Here is a 20502-nt window from a genome sequence, read left to right on the forward strand (position 1 = left end):
CAAGCAGCAACATAGCGCCTACATTAGTCTACAGAGTCTAAATACCTAACCGACACTGACTTTGCTGATGACATTGTGCTTATCAGTCAATCATTGGAATACGCTCAGGCTCTCCTTCAGTCTCTTGAGCAGGCCTCCAACTGAGTTGGTCTTTATCTCAACGAGACGAAAACTGAATATATATCTTCTTCCAAAAAGGACTTTCAAACTAGGAAGGGTATGGCCTGGTCAGCCTGCAATGACATGCATAAGATCTGGTCATCCCAGCTTAGTAAGATGTTAAAAGTAAAAATATTTAGGACAACCGTTGAGCCGATTCTACTCTATGGCTACGAGACATGGACACTTTCAAAGAAACTAGAGAAACGGTTGGATGGCACTTACACCCGCCTTCTAACGAGAGCGCAAAATATGTCTTGGAAGTAATAATATACGGCAACCTTCCCTGTGTTTCTTCTTCACTAGTCCAATTCAGGATAGGCCTAACACTGTTTGCCGGCCACTAGAGCTGACAATGAGGTTATATCTTCCCTTCTTCTCTGGAGTCCTGCCTCAAAGTAGACCAGAGGTAGAAAACTGTCTTTCCCTGATGTCATCACTAGGGACACAGCATGCATCAGTAAGCAGGAACTGGGGTGGCAAGACCGGGAAGTCTGGCGTGGCATTGTAAAATCCATGATCGCGGTCGAAATATTATGATGATGAGATCTCCATATGTGGAGCTGACTGTTCTGACATTCCATGTGTTGATCTGACCTCCTCAAACCTGTACACTCAAGACACGGCCATCCTTAGATCTCCATATATGGAGCTGACCTGTTCTGACATTCCTTATGTTGATCTGACCTCATCAAACCCAAGACACGCTCCATATAAGGCCAGTACAGAATTCATTCCATTTGTTGATCTGACCCCCCATGCTAAAGCGCCAGCAGTCTGTCGGCAGATGCGTGCCCTCAGGGCGTCTTACTGGTATTAATGTGAAATGGCCTGGGCATAGTTGAAATTAAACATCCAGTGCATAATTGATTTCAGATCTTGAATGAGCATAATTTCATTCAGATGTTTCATTCAGTGTTTTATGATAGATATAGATTATGCAGATGCCTTCTGTGTTGGTTATGGACAACCGTGGGTCCGACCGACTCGACACCGGGCACTGCACTCCCTGTGATGGTCATGGTGGTGTGGTTGAAGTCGGTGGGGCTAACAGTTCTCTAGTTACGTGGATTGCAGACGTACGTACAGACGTACACAGAGACTAGATTATTATTATTCTTACATGTCAGAATCGATAAAATACATCTACGAGAGTAAATCTTACTCTGGTAGTGTCAGTGTGCATTTTGTGCACAGTCACAGTATTTCATTTTCGCAGGCATCATCTCCCTGACTGGCACTGCTCCAGCCTGCAGCATGCACTGTCTGCAACCATAGTCTGCAACTCATCTTGCAACGTGGCGCCGGAGGTCCTCTCGTGTGTTACCGACAGCGGATGGACCAATGGCATAGGTACTCTCAACAAAAGAGGCGGGGTGTTGTCTGAAATCAGCAATGTGATTGGCTCTGCGTGAGGGGGCAGCGTGAAAACAATGTTTGGTTGCGTAATATTCTCAGCAAACCACACACACAATATTGCCGAAAACCCGCTGCAGTGTAGTTGACAAGTTGTTCTTAGGAGTGTTGTAGGCTAACTACCGTAAATGCTCACAGACAGTGCTGAGCTTTTGCTGCTGGATGCTCTGCCGGTGTTGCACTCCTTTGGTAAAGGCAGAGATAGACATTAGTGTGGAGGAGGGACCCACGGTCGAACTACCTGCACTTTTGCAGTTTACAGATTCTGTGTGTTCCATAGTAGTAGTGCCATCATCAAGCTCAGAAACAGCTGACTTGACCTCAGGCAAACCCAACCTTTATTTCCACTCTGATGATGATGGATGTGTGTAGTAGGTACGTGGTGTGCGCTCTGCTTCTTTGTGCCGTTATTGCCGTAACACTAGTGCACGGTAAGCCAACGTTAAGAAAGGAAAGGGTCCACCATATCCCCGATCCAGAAGTGAGCAGGCAGCAGCAGCAACCCCACGAAGACAATAGGAGCTACCAGTACGACCATGAGGCCTTTCTTGGCAAAGATGAGTCCAAGACATTCGATCAGCTCACCCCCGAGGAGAGCAAGGACAGGCTTGGGTAAGGAATTGGCTCAGATTATAAAGCTCTCATCTGGATCAGAGAATTCTTCATGCTGTTGTATGATCGTTTTGGACCAGAGCATCTTCTCTATGTCTGCATGCAAGGAATTATAAATGCCAGACATTTCAAAGTCAAGACATTCAAAGCCAATTAGGGCTATATTGGGCCGAGGACATGTGTGTAGTTAATGTTTCTTTCTGTAAAACTGCTGCGTGTAGATATCTAGATTCGGTCCATTAACATTTCAACAAGTGGTACTAACTTGAGAAACATTGCATGTTAGAAAATCTTAATGAAATAACGGAGCATTATCTAACATTTCTAAAGGAAGTAATTAGAGTCGTCGGTGATATTCGCACACATTCCAATGGTTATAATTGCCTAATGCCTAGCTCTTAATTATAGATGGCACATTAACATTTTGAATGGTGTCAAAGTTGCAGTCAAGTCAAAGCATACAGCTGCAGTGCTAGCTATCATCACATACTGTAATGTATTGTACGGGTCTGTACATGGAAACTATGAAGTAGCTCAGCTACTATAGCTCTGGCCCATAGCCTTACTGCTTTGATTTTGCCATGCAGGGCAGAATCAAAGCAGTAAGGCTATGGACCAGAGCTACTCGGCTACCATGTTGGCTACTACAACTCTGAGACCACTTGGCATCATGCAACACACGAGTTCAGTTGGCTGAATGGGCGTAGTCCGTGTTGTGTTGGCGCTTTACTTGCCACAGAATTCCCTTTCCTGTCATGATCCATAAGAGGGAGGATCTATTCTAAGTATGTATGCAACATCACAACGTGGCAACTGAGAGAGAGCATACACTTGTTTGCCTTTTGTAGAATTAATGGCCTGAGACTTTCCAAGTGTGGCGTTTTCAGACAACTCAGACCTCTTTACAGCCAAACTTTGCCCATGAAAAACCTATTTTGACAGTACTTATCCTGTCACTTCATTGAGTTATGGTTGAGTGCCTGTATTGCCCAGTGCCCACTTCACAGGTGCTCTCTCACTGCTGGCTGGGTGTCAGAATATATTATAGGCCATGACATCTGTATTTGGATTATATCTATCTGTATTTAAAGAAATGATAATTTAATGTTGCTGCATGTGCGTTCTCTTTACCTCACACAGTAAGATTGTGGACCGGATAGACGGTGATGCCGACGGTCACATCACCGCCATTGAACTGAAGGCTTGGATAAAAAGGGTTCAGAAGCGTTATGTATATGAGAATGTAGCCAAGGTGTGGACCGATTATGACCTGAACAAAGACAACCACATCTCGTGGGATGAGTACAAGCAAGCCACCTATGGCTACTACCTTTGTAAGAATCAAGTTCTCTATTCAACACATTTTGAGTTTACTATTAGTGTTCTGGGATCACTGATTTCTCTTTCCATCTTGGCAGCCAATCCAGATGAGTTTGACGATGCGACCGACCAGTTCAGCTTCAAGAAGATGCTCCCTCGCGACGAGCGGCGTTTCAAGACGGCAGACCTGAACAGGGATCTGTTTGCCGACAGAGAGGAGTTCACAGCATTCCTCCACCCCGAGGAGTTTGACCACATGAAAGATATCGTGATTTTGGTACGTCCTCTCCACACTGCCATAGGAACATGATGTGTGATTAGACAGTTAAACCAGAGGGTGCATATCAGGCTGGAATACAAAACAACTCGCCCCTTTACCAACTCGCCCCGGGCGTACAGCCGGCGGAACAGTGCGGCCTGGTATTCATGAAGTAATCTAAGTAAATGATGCTTAAACGGTTACCCTAACCTATTATTATATGTTATTCATAACCTTAACCTCAGTAAAACTATGCCTAAACCTAACCCCATTCCTAAACTTAACCCCAGTAAAACTATGCCTAACCCTAAACTTATTTCTAACCTTATTCTCAGTAAAACAAAATAAAGAATATAACTGCCGCACAGAGCAGTCGGCGTGAGGTCGGCGGAAAAAAGCTGGGCGAGATGGAATTGGGGCATAAGTTACTAGAGAGCATAAGAACTTACACATTTTGATTTAGAAATCACCCTGGCAAATACTCTACATGACAGTCCTGGACCTTTGGGGGAACACACTCCCTCTTGGCAGTCAGAACTGCACACTCACTCCTCATTTTCCAGCACCGTCTGAAAACTCACCTCTTCAGACTCCTCCTCACTCCCCGTGTCCCTTCTTGTCCCCTTGCTTTAGATTAATGCTGGTTATACTAATTGCTCATGGTACATTTTTATGTGTTATCTAGACTAGATTGTTTTCCTTGACCACAAAATTTAGAATGTTATTTAGCATAGCATGTAGTTTAGATGCTTGATGTTTACCTGTATGCTAGTTCTTTGAGGCACTATTCAATTCAATTCAAAGGGCTTTATTGGCATGAGAAAACATACGTTTACATTGCCAAGGCACAATACAGCAATACAACCAAAACAAAATGTATGTACATTTGAAAGTCGGAGTCTTCAATAAATCACTTTCTATGTACCAAGATCACTCGATGCAGATAGTGCAGGAATACACACAATCTTTGTACTTCGCCCAGCAGATATGGACCTTTTTGTCATTAGTCATGTTTTCAAAATCTCTGTGGGTGATTGTAATCTGTGTCTCTGATGGCACTACATGGTTCTCTTTGCACCTACTTATGTGGCTATTTACACTGTCGTTTGTTTACCAGGGTTCATGCTTACTCTTATCTCGCTCTGGATAAGAGCATCTGCTGAATGCCTAAAATGTAGAAGTATGATGAATATAATGAAGAATCTTTAACTCTGCCTGCAAATTATTATCTAGAGGGATAGTCTGACTATTCCACTTAAGACTTCAATTTCGTAATGCACTGTCTCGGTGTCCATAAAAGAATGATGACCCATTTGACAGAGTTAATTATTAATAGTTAATTTAAAAAATATTTTGAGTGTTACCAAAGTCATGCTCGAGTAGTGGCATCTTCAGTGATTAATTGTGATGTCAGTCTGACTAAAACAAAGGTAGTCTTTACCAATATAATAGACAAAATGTCTAAAATGTTCCAAGACAGTTAGTTCGGCTGCTACTACATGAACAATCCTTTAAGCTAGAAATCAATTAAATTCCACATAATCTGATGGCTCCAAAGTCCAGCGGTATGAAGACTCATAGTCTGGAGGCTCCTGGAGCCCAGAGTTTCTATTTCATTACTGTCATTGAAGGTTAGACTGCTGTTGACCCTTGCATCCACATTTTATGATATCAATACTTCCTATTTGTGTGCAGGAAACCTTGGAGGATATTGATAAGAATGGTGATGGACATGTGGACGAGGATGAGTATATTGGTAAGTCGTTTATCTGTAAGGCTCATCTACATTTAATAACTATACAACAAAATCCAGAGTGTTCATTTGATTTTGAGGGCTCTAGTTTGTGGGAGGTATACCAGGCACAATAGGCCTTTCGGTAAGCGCCACCCGCCCCTACCCCATTACTGTTGCTAAGTAGGACACTCTTGCTGCTCCTACACTGAGGACCGTGTTATGTTGCCGTTTTTCTGAAGAGGAATAGAAGTATTAACATCAAGAACATCCATACTATAATAACGCCATGGTGAAACGTTGCTGATGAGCATCTTGCAACAGTGCTTCATAGGTACCCAGAACATTTGGGGCATTTTCTTGATACAATACTGTGACACTCACTGTCTTATCCGAGGCTAATGCTAACAGAGACAAACTGTCTCACTCATTCACCCTCCCTGCTACTAAATCATACTATTACCGTCAACTTTTACTAAACAATGGTTAAATCAGTCGTCCAAGCACACCTACAGCACTGTAGGCACACCTACAGCACTGTAGGTGTGCTTTGTAGCAGAAAATCAGAAAATCATCAATTTTGTTTGGCACATCTTTCAGCTGTAAACTAGTGACCGCCGCCTCCTCCACCTCCACATTGTAAACACTGACATGTGCATGTGCGCACCCACGGGAAAACTAATAAAAGAAAATGCCCCAAACATTCTGGGTACCTATGAAGCACTGTTACAGGACGCCTAACAGCAACGTTTCACCATGGCATTATTATAGTATGGATGTTCTTGATGTTAATACTTCTATTCCTCTTCAGTAACACAGTCCTCAGTGTAGGAGCAGTGTCCTACTTAGCAACAGTAACGGGAGGGGGCTTACCGAAAGGTCTATTGGCCTATAACAACAGTGCAGTGTTAAGTTCCACAAGCCACATTCAAGCCAGATTCAGCTCAAACAAGGGGTTAAATTAATTTCGCTCCTATGTCACTAAAATGTGGAACGCCCTACAAACAGCCGTTATGAAATGCGAATCCCTAAGACTCCTTCAAAACCGCTCTCAATGAGAACTTGCAGGTGTCTGCAATTCGAAACTGGCCCCTGTAAAAAAAATCCCCCCACCTCTTTCTTTTTATACCGTACAGTGTACTGTATATTTGTATGTCTTTTAATAAAATGTTTTGATTAATTGAAAATGCATGACCTTTACAAGTCTTAGGGCTTTATCCTCTTAGCGGATTTTGTATTGACCTGTACTTTCCTTGAACTGTACCCATTCTGCAAACTGTTAAACTGTATGGAAAAGTCAATCAATCAAACAGGACAGGTGCTTAAAGATGGGGTGCCGTGATTAGTTTCCACCCTAAAACATGATCATCAGGTATTATTGTTTACGGAGGAAGATTTTTTTCAATAAAGTGTACATTATTTGTTAAAATGTTGTTTTTATGTGGACACTTCCACCAGTTCATTAAGTATGCCTGGTTTGCTTCGTGGGTAGTGATGGGTGTTGATTCACCTGAACTGAAGCCGCACTCACAGCTGTATGATAAAGGTGGAGGGGTTAGTGGAGGAGATGATATTGTGATGTCACTATATCACTGTTGTTTTTTTTCATTGGCACGTTTGACTGTCAAGGTTTCAGGAAGAAACCCTAAATACAAAAGGAAGACATTATTGCACATAAAACAACCACACCAAGGGGTCTAATGAAGTACTGTCACCTCATAAACGCGTGAAAAACTGGAAAAAATACAAAAATCACAGCCATTCTCCCTTCAGATTATTCAAGATTCTGAAGTATTGTGAGGCAAACAACAAGAACCCTCACTGTAGTTCCCTGGTTTTTCAGCACTTTCCCCCCCACATCCCAGAGAAATAGATTCTGCCCCGTGTTCTTTCGTGTCCTAATTACAGAATCAAAGCCGTGCTTGTTGGAAGCTCTGGGAAACTTCTGTGAGCCTGCACGTGACATAAACCCACTCACTCCATTCCCCAGTCCAGATAGAGTGGTGCTGCATGGTTGTGTCTTTTCTGACCCACAGAACTTTGTTTAATCTCTTTCTGGTGCGTCTGGTCATCTCTACTCTGCATCCCCTGATTACAAGACATAAGCAGTGATCATCACGGCTGTACGCATGCATGGCTTTTTGTGTGCCACATGCTGAATAGTTATGTCTATTGGGTCTCTTCCAAGGTTATAGCTTGGAATATTTCATTCTTTTTTGGTAATGTTTTAATGCAGGTTTTCAAGTTTTTTTTTGTTTTGTTTTTAAAGGTTTGTTTATTTATTTATTTCACTATGTAACCCTGCTTCCTCCAATGTTCTATTCCTCTGTGGTTTCAGCTGACATGTTCTCCCACGAGGACGGCGGTCCAGAGCCAGACTGGGTCAAGACTGAGAGGGACCAGTTTTCAGACTTCCGGGACTTGAACAAGGACGGGAAGATGGATCAAGAGGAGATCCGCCAGTGGATTCTACCTCAGGACTACGACCATGCCCAGGCCGAGGCCAGACATCTAGTGTACGAGTCGGACCAGGACAAGGTACAAATATGTCTGTTTTTATGGACTTATGGCATCTTTTTATATATGAATAATACTGTAACTGTGTCCTGGATGTCCCGAACACGTTTTTCTATCGGATTCCGATTATTTTATTTTGAGTATCTGCCGATTTCCCCCCCCCCCCCTGATCTGATATATAGAATACTCTTATGCCATATCACAATAGTACAATATCCAAAATCACAGACAATATCCAGTCTAATATCATGATATTGATACTAGGGATTAACCTGACTTTGCCAGCTGGGGGAGGTATTGGGTAACCATGTTCCCCAACACCGTAACCATCTGGGATCTCTCAGGGAGTTGAGCTAACACCGAACAGCTCCTGTACCGAACCAATCAGCGTGAGCTAAGGGCGGGATATGTGCGAAACCGGATGTGAAGCTATATAGACACGTCAATATGATTGGTTGTGTTTGCACGCCCACACGGTGATAGACAGACGGTCCCATCCAATCTTCTACCAAGTATCTTGCAAAAAATAAACAGCCCCGTCATCGAATTGCCTCCCGAGATCCCAGATCCCAATAAGCTGTGAAACAAACTTGTGTAGCAAGCTTCTTGGATCTGGCAGCGTCAGGTTAACTAGGGATGTTCTGATCATGTTTTTTAGCTCCGAATCTGATCATTGAAAATGACGTGATTACGACAACCCTAGCATTAACCCATTAATACAATCAGATAGGACTTTTCTGTTTGGATGAATGGGCTATCCATGGGAAGTTGCACCTACAGCACCTTGCTGGAAAGATGGCCACGGTCTGAATATCGTCAATATAGAGCTATTTAACCCTTACATTTTTTTAACTAATATTCTCTGTCTTCTCAAGTTTACTGATCCAGTGTGTCTGTCTGTCTTTTCAGGATCAGATGCTTAGCAAGCAAGAGATCTTGGAGAACTGGAACATGTTTGTGGGAAGTCAGGCTACCAACTATGGAGAGGACCTTACCAGGAACCACGATGAGCTCTGAGCTCGCAACCAGTGTGCGTGGTGTGTATGCGTGAGAGATGAGGGTTATTTAAAAAAAAGCTGCGTCTCCAAAGACAAAATCCCAGACTCTTCTGGCCCCCTGCCACCACTGCAAACGCCTCTTAATCCATTCCGTCCTTTCCTCAATGTAGTTGGACAGAGAAGCTTGGAGAAAAAGACACCTTGTAACTGACACCAGGAGGGAGGAGGACTGGTCTTACCACTGACACTAAGGTTCCATCTTAGGATATATACTGTATATTTGCCTGGTTCTGTTTCTGACATTCAGGAATAAAACCAGACTCAGAGGAGTTGTTTTAAAGACCATCGATGGTGCCTTCCAGCCATATTGCTGGGCTTAGCTGCCTCATAGATATGTGTAGAAGATAGTTGAACCTTATATATATATTATTACAAGCAAGAATGTAAGGTTGATGGGCAGCAGGAACATGTATTTTTTTATGGTGAAGCTAAATGTGAAAGCACAGATCGGAACACTTTGTGATTGATTTATTTATTTAGTGAGTCTGGGAGTGATACAGTCGTCAAATGAAGACTGGTAAAATGCAAACATTAGAAATGCTGCCTTTCATCTAATATATTGTCTTCATTAAATGTTTGTACTGCAGACACAAATTGTGTTTTTTTTTGTTTACACTTTCCTGCCAAATCATTTCATTGCTTTTCATGTTGAGATACTCCTGGTTAAATGTTTTAAGAACTGTTACAAATGTGTCTGGTTCTGCACGTATTGATCCTTCAGTATAGCCTGTGAAAGATTATCGCCTTATTTGTTTGGTTTAGGTTTTTGTGTATTTATTGGTAGACTTTCAATGTTAATTTGTTGTTGAGCCTTTTTACTGTTTTACAATTGGGTTTTGCCCTCCTGTACCCATCTAAATGATCTAAGGGATGAATGAGCTTTGGAAGTGGCATATTGGCTTAAATTACAAAAACGTGTACTTGTCATTGTATTTACAGTTAGTTTACATTTGAATATTGAAACACAATTTTGAAATTACACTTGTGTGTGTGTCTTTCTTTTTAAATGCCTGGCATTTTTACTTTGCTCTTAAAAACTATCATCTCTGTGAAATTACAGAGAATCCCACAAAAGTTTTTAGAGATATTTTCCAACTGTACTCAAGCAATGAACTTCTATATATCTTTTACAATTTGCAGGTACAGTACACTACTAAGCAGCTGCCTATTTTACATGAATTAACATGCATATATGCAGTATTAGTTTAGCAAACATTTATTGCAAATCCTGCATTTATTTCTCACTTCTCAGCTTGTTTCAGAGATGTGTTCCACATATTATCTCCCTCCGTCTATACAGTACATGGGAACTAGACTAGTCTTCATTCATGGGGACAGAATCCCAGTGATTCAATTTCAAACTAAGAGCCCATTCACTTTTACGCCCTTCAAATTTAGCCCGTATCTCTGTTCCTTACTCTTCCAAATTCTCACACTTTTTTTTTTTCTCACTGACCTCACTTGCCATTTGGTTCCATTTTGAATCATGAGCTTAACTGAACAAGGCCTAACTTGTGCTGTGTCTACATGTGTGTACTGTACACAAATGTGTGCTTCCATAAAGCTGCAGATCATGCAGACAAGGGCATAGAAAAGCCAACTGCCAGACAGTGTTGATTGGGGATACCCTGATGTTTGTAGATTTGTCTATTTAAGATTTTGACTCGATGAGCATTAACAACTACGGAATATGGGGACACTGTTAACACTGTTTAGTGACTAATTGCGGCACGGACACATACACACAATAGAGATCGGGTTTAGCTGACTTGCTGTTGCTCCTGGCTGTTGCAGTAAAACACTCGTGTAACTGAGAAAGCGTCCTAGCCAGTCATCCTGTCTCCTCGGCCTGCTCATGTGGAACATGTGGATATATGTGTGCCAGTTAGCAAGACAAGTCAAGCGGGACCAACACGATAAAGCTCATTAGGAACAAGGGACAGTGGATGTATGTGTGTGTGTGTGTGTGGGCTGTGATGATGTTTGTAATGTAGGACCTTCTTCAAGCAGTTCAACATGGCTAGTAGGTCACATCTACTCTCAGTCAAGGACTATGTTATGGAAGACAGAAATGTCCATAGGGCTGTTCACTGAATAGGTTTGGTGCTGAAAAGGAATTCTTGCTATTTCTTTTCATAATGAGCAAGGCTGGCTGACACGCAATCCATACAGAATTACAGAAACGAGTAAACAATTTGCGGGCCCCACTTGCATGGTGTCATACATGAATAGAGTTTCCCTTACACATTCATCTTTGCATGTCTGATAAAAAAAAGCCCCGATGCTGAGGAAATGTCAAAGTAGAGGTGTTATGTGGTGTTATGAGAATTATGTATTTGAAGTTCTGGTTCCTCTTGGGTCCTGACAAAAGCTATTAGTCTTTATAATGCTCCATTGCTTTGTGTAATCATTGGGGTCAATCCAGACTTATACATTTGACTAATTTGGATTTCTAAAATACAAAAGTAGCTCAATATGCTTTCCCACGCAACATTAATTGTGTCATGTGTCAGGGTGCATCTGTGTGTACAGCTGTGGGCGTAGGTGGATGTGTATTAGAAGTGTACAAAAAAATGTGAAAGGAAACAAATGTATCCATTTGCATGATGTACATTGTACAACACAGACACACGCACCACTCCTTTCCGTGGCCTGCCTTGCGGTCATGTTTAACAGTGCTGCCCCTCCTGTTCATGAGAAGTTCCTTGAGTGTGACTGTGAGTGTGTGTGTGTACAGTAATGCCTTCAGACGGCTTTCATATGAGTGTCTATGCACATCAACCAATCTCCACTGATAATAATGAGCCCGCTGGGTGAGAATAGGGGGGGGGGGGGTCATCAAATCTAGCATATTAATGTCCAAGACCATCAGTTCTCCATACAGTACATTACTCACTTAGTCTTGTCCACTTAAGCAGTGGTGGTGAGCAACTGAACATCTCAATTTCTTTTAATGAAATAAAATATTCAGAAGGAAGTATAGCAAGTACTATGCTAGTAATTAACAAACATGACTAGGGCCTAGTAATATATGCTGCAGAGGCTTATTTATCTTTGTGATTAACAATGCAATATTGTTTAAAAAAAATATCTCACTTGTGTGAGTCCAAATACCGGTAACTATTTTTAGCCCTGCTATAGTATAGGCCTATGTGAATTTAAGAATGGATTAGCCATCTGTCCAAGAGTTTGGTCCAGAACAGGACAGAACACGATACTACTGGTTAGATTGTCATGGAATTGGCTGTGCACCCTCATCCTCCCCGGAGGCTGAATCATACCAAATATTGTCTATAGCCGTAGCCTATACGAAGATGTCCGAACTTCATTGGAGCCACTATGAGGCGCAATGGACAACAAATCCGGCATGCACAGACATAGAGGGGCAGGTGCTCAAGTGAAAAAAGTGCAGAACCGGCCGGTTGCCTTAATAGTTAGCTCTGAACCATAGTTCTAATGGGTTGCATTTAGACGCATTAGACTAGAGCTATGGATCAGAGCTACTTAATAGTGTGAGATTCATAGATTTTGGGGCATAAATAATATATATTAGAAGCTTTTTATCAAGAATTGATCAATGTCACCATGGTCCACATACTGTACAGTGTATCTTTTTTTTCAAAAGGGCACATTGCTGTCCAGAGGGCAAAGGGCAGGTGCTCTAGCACCACCTAGTGTCTATCTGTGCACCTACAAATGCAGGTCTCCAATTAAGTAGCCAAAGGTCGCTTATAAGCACTGAGCAGACATGGCAACGAAGCACACACACAAGGAGCCCCACTGCCCAGTACCTTCCCACCGAAACAGGTCATATTTCTCTAACTGGCACCCATAAACCACTCAGTTCAGACAAGGTCTGATTTGTTTTATAACACAAATATATCTCGCCTACAGCAGTATTTCGCTTTTGGGGAATAAAATAGATGTTGAAAAAGGTGTTTGTTTTGAGTAATGTTGGTGTCTGTCGTCGTGTCCGTTGCTTAGGAACCTTTGTAACAGGTACTGCGTGATACAGGGACCTTAATGGTTGCACCACTATTTACATTTGAGCCTGATTTGAGTTGGAGAGGGTGTTGGCAATTGCAAACTCATTTAATAAACTATTGGCCCGGTTCGAGAAATTCACGGGGAAATGAGGGAAGACACTTTCTCCCAAATATAGGTAAGAAAGACATACATTATCGTTTATTGCTGCTGCTTCTGCCGCCGTGCAGAAATGGGGTGTTAAAATGTGACTGTGTGCGTCAAGTGTGTCGTCGAAAAAGTAGGTCTTTGAGCTGTACATGAATTAAAAATATCTACAGAATGCCAGTGAGCCAGTCTAAGGTGTAGTGTGAGATTAGGCTATTCCAGGCCCATTGGCCAGTATAAGCAGTAAGCGATGCTTCACCCTTTTTATAAGATACCATTTTTGAGTGGTGCAGGCTGCCACTCCAAGGAACAGCAATGTCCGTCCCTGTGTCCGGACCGGGTGTCCCTATGTATGTATGTGTATTATGTATGTATATTTAGGGTACCAACAGGTGCCAAAGTGGCTCTGTTGAGCTAGAAACAGAGAGAAAGAGAGAGAGAGATGCACTGTTGCCTGCTAATTACAATGTGGAGCATGCGTGCATGGGAGGGAGAATAACACTCTTACTTGTGAGAGAGAGAGTGTTGTCTGCTAATTCCCCCACACAACTCTTGATCATTTCGGATGTGGGGCGGCTCACCGGAACCGGGCCGGCACCCTGCATGGGCGCATTCCTGTGGGTCTGTTAGTTCCCGGGACCCCCGGGGACCCCAGTCCCCCACACAGAGGGGGACTTACACCGCTCCGTTCACACTGGTGTGATTAAATTTTTTGGCACAGAGCAGGCCAGCAGTGTAATGAATGGAACACTGTCTATGCGTTAAATAACATTTTTTTACGCCATTGTGTACAAATACACCCTCCCCCCCCCCAACTCAGCCCCCTTGCTATAAATGCCTTCGACAATTTGACCCCTCAGTCTGCATTCACAAGAAATAAACTGAACTGAACATTCAGTGCGTTGTCCCCCCCCCCCCCCCCCCCCCCCCCCCCCCCCACACACACACACACACACTTGACACTTGTACAGTTACTGAGAAATTGTCCTTATTATGTAAATGTCAAGTAGCCTATATGATCATCCTGTGTTCAGTGTACGCTTGTATAGTTGTATACCGGTATGTGCGTGTCATGTGGATTGCATGTTTGTATTTTTTTGACGACAAAGCTTGAAGTAAGCCATCAATCTTTCATATGTCATCTGGTTACTGTACACAGAGTAGTGAAGCTGATTCTCTCCCTCTCTCTCTCTCTCTCTCTCTCTCTCTCTCTCTCTCTCTCTCTCTCCCTCCTCCTCATGTAGGATAGGACTGTACTCCCCCTAGTGGTGGTGGTCAGAACAATAGGCCACCTTTCAACAACTGCACTTCTGCTCATCCATCATGGTGAGTTTTTATGTGCCCATCAAGGCAGTGTAGATAGGATATCGGCCATTAATGACTACACAATTAGAGAAGAGGCTTTAAAGAGCAATACGTTTCAATTTAGAAGCCATAAACCTAGTGAGTTGATAATTAATTCTAACTGCCTCTGGGGAAATGGAGGTCCTTTGGTTTGGACTGGGGGTCAGAAAGACTCAAATCAGTCTCAAACAGCTTTTACATGGCTGAGTCTCCGCTTTAGTCTCCCACTCATTCTGTCAGACGTCGCCTTATCTTATACGATATATGCACAAAGAAAACTTCCAAGTTTTAATTAAAAGACCGGATGCTGAAGACAAAGTGACCCAGACTAAGTTGTTTTGTAGTTGGTGCAAGTAAAATGACAGAGACACTGCTGTCCCAGGGAGACAGATGTCCCTTGGAACATAGTGTTTGATCTCGCTCCATTCGCCCATGCTTCCCTCACTCTCTTCTTGCTCCCATCTTTTCTCCCCCATCCATCCATGCCCGAGCATCTGGATGCCTTTGGGATCGAGGGGAGGGGAGAGGAGGTCTTGTTCCATGATCCCCTCCTCATCTCCCTAGCTGTACACCCATCCCCCCCCATCCATCCATCCATCCCCCGGAGAGGCCTTTGGTCCTGTGATCCCAAATCTCACATGATGGAGACGCATCTAATCCTGTTAGAACACGGCATCTTCCATTGCAGTCGAGAGTGGAGAGGAAACAGCAGGAGGCAGAAAGGAGATGGAGGTGACAGGATGGATGGACAGACAGACAGACAGACAGACAGACAGACAGACAGACAGACAGACAGACAGACAGACAGACAGGCAGACAGACAGAAAGAAAGATGAATGGCTGCATAAGAAGGGAACATTTCAAAAGCAAGGAAAAAGTGTGTGTGTGTGTGTGTGTGTGTGTGTGTGTGTGTGTGTGTGTGTGTGTGTGTGTGTGTGTGTGTGTGTGCGTGTGCGTGTGTGGCATTTCTTGACTGTTTTGTGACAGCCTGACTTGTTTTTTGCGGGTACAGAAAATCATAAAATTATCACTAAGCCTTTCTTGGAGATTCTGGATTTGTTCGAGGTCAGAATGAGATCAATGACAGTTTGAGTAGAATCACACACTCTTGTGGGTTGGGTAATTAGCTGACTGACACTATGCAGATCACAGAACCTACTGAATGACTTAAACACAGGTGCTTCCGTACGTTGCATGTCTGTATTGTAGTCGCGAATCAGCATTTTCTCTACACATTCCTCCCCAGCTAAGCACCCCTCAAGTATATCATATAACCCATGTTGGTCAGGCGGTCTGTAGACGGTGCCCACTAATACCGATTTAGCATTTTTGAAAATTAATTCAACCCACACAGTTTCAATTTCATCATGCTGTAAGTCAGTACGAGTAACATATTCAGTGTCTTGGTGAATATACGGTACATGCACACACAACCACCATGCCTGTTTCTGATCATATAATAGTTTTTTAATAGTGTGTGCGTGTGTGCGCACGCGCATATGCATGTGTGTTACCGCGTTCGTGTGCATGTTTTTCTCTGACTGTGTATCCTCATGGGACCTTCCCGGCTGCTGCTCCCTCTCTGACAGTCTCTTCCTCTCAAGGTGTTTTCCCTCTCGACTCGCCGTGCATGTCTTTCCGTGTCTGCTCTGTGTGTGTGTGTGTGTATAAAGTTTACCCTCCAGCCAGGCCCCATCTGAGCTCCAGGCCCCTCAAGGGCTCTGCTCTCCCAAAGCTCCCTCCCTCCCGTACACCGGAGCCCCTCCAGCTCCCACCCTGCGATACCACGGGGGAATACCCCCCAAGAACCCCCAGGCACCTCAGACGGACGGGGAGCAGCAGCTCTGCACAAGAGAGAGTGAGCCTGGGGGTTATCTGTGAACACATACAACATACAAGAATAGTTATAATGCTTCGCTAAACACTGGGACAATCCTTAATATAGCGCCTCCTGTTGGCGTGGCATTGTTTTTTACTCACGCACGCACACACACACACACACACACACCCACACACACACACACACACACACACACACACACACACACACACACACACACACACACACACACACCTACACACACGCAGGCCTACTCCTTGTGAGCCTTGGTTTCCTCTCTGGGGCCCTAACCTTGTTAACAATCCCTTGGGGCTCTTGGAAGCCCCTGTGATTGTGCTCTGTATACGTGTTTATTGACCCCGCCAGCTCTGAGAGGCTAAATTGGGGTAATATTTGTTGCAAAGAATCACAGCGAGAGCCGTATAATTATGCTGATGTTGAATGCACCTGGGACCACGCGGGATGATTGGCATGTTGAAAAGCTTGGATTGTTCCTGTCAGAGACACAATGGAACATCGAGTGAACAAAAGCTCACTGAGGTCTCCGCTAAGTCCAACATCCCGTTAGTCCGACCTATCCACATGTGGCCTGGCTATGTGTCTACGTGGCCGGTTAAGACTGAGGTTAGGGTTAGCGACCTACGTGGCCGGTTAAGACTGAGGTTAGGGTTAGCGACCTACGTGGCTGGTTAAAACTGAGATTAGGGTTAGGGTTTGAGATAGTTCAGAGTAACGGGAGGTCGAAACAATGACATGTTACCGTCTCCGATAGAGTGTGCGTGGTTCCACATGCGCTCTCAAGAGGGGAAGTGGAGGAAGGTTAGGCCTGCTGTCTTACAGATGTCTTGGGCTGTGAGTTACCAGGTGTATGTCACCTGAGATTACCCACGCCTAAACCCCTCATGGCGAACAGCCAGCATTACAGCTGAGGGGGCATCTGGTGTTTGTGTGTGTGTGTGTGTGGTGAGAGCATGCGCCATGCAGGTGAATTTGTGTGTGTGGCGTGTGTGCGGGCTTGCATCTGATGTATTTGGTGAGAGCATGCGCCATGCAGGTGAATTTATGTATTTGTGTTTTTGAGTGTTTTCCGCTGCCGAGCCAGAAGAGGCAGAATCAGAGATTTGACTTGCTTCGGCCATTCTCCTGAATATATATCTAAGTCCTCTATAATATTTAAATCTTAGCCCGGACGGTTAGCTCGACCGTCTGGGCACCTAGGCTGCTGAGTCAGCCTGACGGCGTGCCGCGGGTTCGACACCCGATTCCAACGGCCTTTGCCGCGTGTCTTCGCCCCATCACTCTCCCCATTTCCTGTCAGTCTACTTTCATCCCATATCAATAAAGGCAGAAAAAGCCAAAACAATATATAAAAGAATATATATATATTTTAATCTCATGCTAAATAATTAGCGCATTCAAGTGAAGCGCTCAAACGTGAGTTTGTGTTCACGTAAAATTATTTCTGTGATTCATTCGGGGGGTGGTTCGTGAGGCCGGATTCTTATCCTTTTTAAATTTACAGCATATTGGATCACCAGGGCCTAGCCTCAATCAAACTACCAAAGCAAGGAATCTAGATTAGGTGGATCAATGCAAGGTTGAGGTCAGCGTCTCTTTGAGTGCGTGTGATAATGATAACGATAATGAATGAGGACATTTAAGGCACGGGGCTGCTCACGCTCTTGCGGTCTCTAGTTAAGAGTGTACTGAAGTGAGCAAAATGTTCAACTCCAACTGTCCCTCTGATCTCTCTCCACTTCCCCGGTGCCCCCGCAGAGATAGACCAAAGAGAAGCACTCCTTAATCAAAGTGCATTGGATTAGCGAGGAGCGGCCGGGAAAACAGAACATCACAGAGATATCTCCTCGCACCCATCAGACGGATTGGAAAACAAGTCGAATCACAGGAACCACCACTTCAAATGATTGATCCGTGACCCCGAAATAAAAGGATGGCATTTTAATCTTTCTGTTCTTCTTGTTTGGCATGTATCAAGGTCTGCTGTGTGTGTGTGTGTGTGTGTGTGTGTGTGTGTGTGGATGTGAATCAAGCGTTGCAGGTGTGCATGCGCTATGTCTGCATGTATGTCAGGCAGCGTGGGTGCATGTGTATGTATGCGTCGCAGAGGTGCACTCTGGTTTCCATGTAAGACCATATATGCGGCCTCTAAATATACTGTGCCTGTGCGTGCTTGTTTAGATTGCTTTTCTAGATATATGGCGTCATTAGCCCACGGAGCCATGTGCAACGTCCCCCAGAGAGCCAAAGCAAAGTCATATTTTATTAATACACCTGCTGTGTGGCTGTATCACTCTCTTATAGACCTGCACACAAGCTGACACACAACTCCGTCCACATCATGCATATTTAATAACCTGGGTGTACTCAGCAGCAACTTTTACTGTTTTTGTGTGTGTGTGTTTTCAAACATTAGTGTGTTTATGATGGGGCAGGAACGGCTCAGGAGGTAGAGCCGCTGCCTGGGGAACTGAAAGGATCCTGCAGGTTCCATCACCCACTTTGTGTCAAAGTGCCCTTGAGCAAGACACTGACTGCATGGACCCCTATAACTGCTCCCAATTTGCAGGGTGCATGCGTTTGCTGTCAGTGTGTGAATGGGTGAATGTAATGCAATGTAAAGTGCTTATATAAATGCAGTACAAAGGCATTATTAATGCAGCCCATGTACTACTACGGCCACTCTGTGTAGGCCTGTTTAAAATGACAATTATTCATCTGTCCGCCGTGGTCTGAAAACCCACCTTTTCAGAATCCATTTCAGCCCGTAGCAGTATGGTAGCAGTACGGTAGCACTTGCCCTATAGCCTCGATGACCAGACAGGCGTGTGTGCAATGGCTCGACTTATGTAAATTGGATAGCAATTTATCTAGACATAGCACGATCGTGTATACGCATAGTATCATTTAGATATCCCACTGTTAGAGCTTACGTATGATTCTTGATGACTATTTTTATAGAAGAGCATCTTCTAAATGCTTAAATTGTAAGAGTTGTAACAAATTCAATTGTAACAATCGGTGATATAGGAATTTATTTTGGTGCCTATATATTTTTTGTCAGGTTAGAACAACAGTAGTGTAGGTCTACGGACATCGTTAAAAGTGATTGTCTGATATGCAGTGAACATTATCTGAACATATGACATAAATATACAAATATCCTAAAGGTAAAAAAAAAACCCACATTATGTGGTGGGTCAGAAATAGGCTCTATAGCTCATATTAAGGGGCATATATGCTACTGTACATCTTATGTAAGAGCTTATTGTCTGAAATGATGTTTTTCATCCAGTGCCTGTCGCCCTCAAAAAGGTTAATACTGCCATCATGTGGCTCGGGGAAGTAAACATTTAGTATCTAAATCAAGTTGCATTTATTCATTGTGCGCATGTGCAAGCATGCATGTGCATGTCATGTGTGTGCATTGGGGGCCCAGGCTATGCACTAGGGGGGCTGATAGTGAAGTATAGTGCCAGTGCTGACACTAAAGTATGTGTCTTTTCTAATGAGATGTATTGGCCTCCAGATGTTCCTAGTTATGGAGATGTTTGTCGGAGATTTAGGAGTGTGAGACCTCAGACCTGCACCCTGTCAGAGTCACAGAGGGGTGCTGTTTTACTGTCTGGCCCCATCCCAGAGGTGGCCTCTTAACCTGTAGGTATAACACCAATAGCTCCATTCACACATACGCACACGCGCACACGCGCACGCACGCACGCGAGCACACACACACACACACACACACACACACACACACACCAATTTCACATGACTCATAGCGTACCTCGTGACAATTTTGTGTATTAACATTTAATGCATAAAATGTAACAAGTTTAAAAACAGGTGGGTTGCACACATCCAGTCCCTCGCTGGTGCTGCTGGACAATAGGTAGATACAGTTTAAAAGATATAGGGCTCCATTTTCGTCACCGCTAAACCCCTTATCCCTAAACTTATTTTCCTTTTATTTATTTTTAAACTATTTGGCATACTGTATATAACATTTTTGAATAGTTAAAATGGCCAGTCTACAAGCTCACAACGTGTCAATGTAGATTGGCTAGTTGAACTATTCAAAAATGTTTTTCAAAAC

The 20502-nt window shown here is 43.6% G+C and overlaps 1 protein-coding gene across 2 annotated transcripts; it reads left to right on the forward strand.

Moving 5' to 3' along the window:
- Positions 1-1644: 1644 nt before the first annotated feature.
- On the forward strand, positions 1645-10042 carry rcn1 (reticulocalbin 1, EF-hand calcium binding domain). Of its 2 annotated transcripts, XM_080785410.1 has the most exons (7): positions 1645-2187; positions 3328-3521; positions 3606-3784; positions 5462-5522; positions 7837-8036; positions 8925-9052; positions 9184-10042. In XM_080785410.1, the coding sequence occupies exons 1-6, from the start codon at positions 1928-1930 to the stop codon at positions 9030-9032; spliced, it is 1002 nt and encodes a 333-aa protein (XP_080641536.1). In that variant the 5' UTR covers positions 1645-1927; the 3' UTR covers positions 9033-9052; positions 9184-10042. The 2 variants fall into 2 exon arrangements, with proteins under 2 accessions (XP_080641536.1, XP_080641535.1); XM_080785409.1 differs by having other exon boundaries at positions 8925-10042.
- Positions 10043-20502: the final 10460 nt, after the last annotated feature.

The sequence above is a fragment of the Protomyctophum bolini genome (genome assembly GCF_963924005.1).
Source record: "Protomyctophum bolini genome assembly, chromosome: 1".
NCBI classification, from domain to species: Eukaryota; Metazoa; Chordata; class Actinopteri; order Myctophiformes; family Myctophidae; genus Protomyctophum; species Protomyctophum bolini.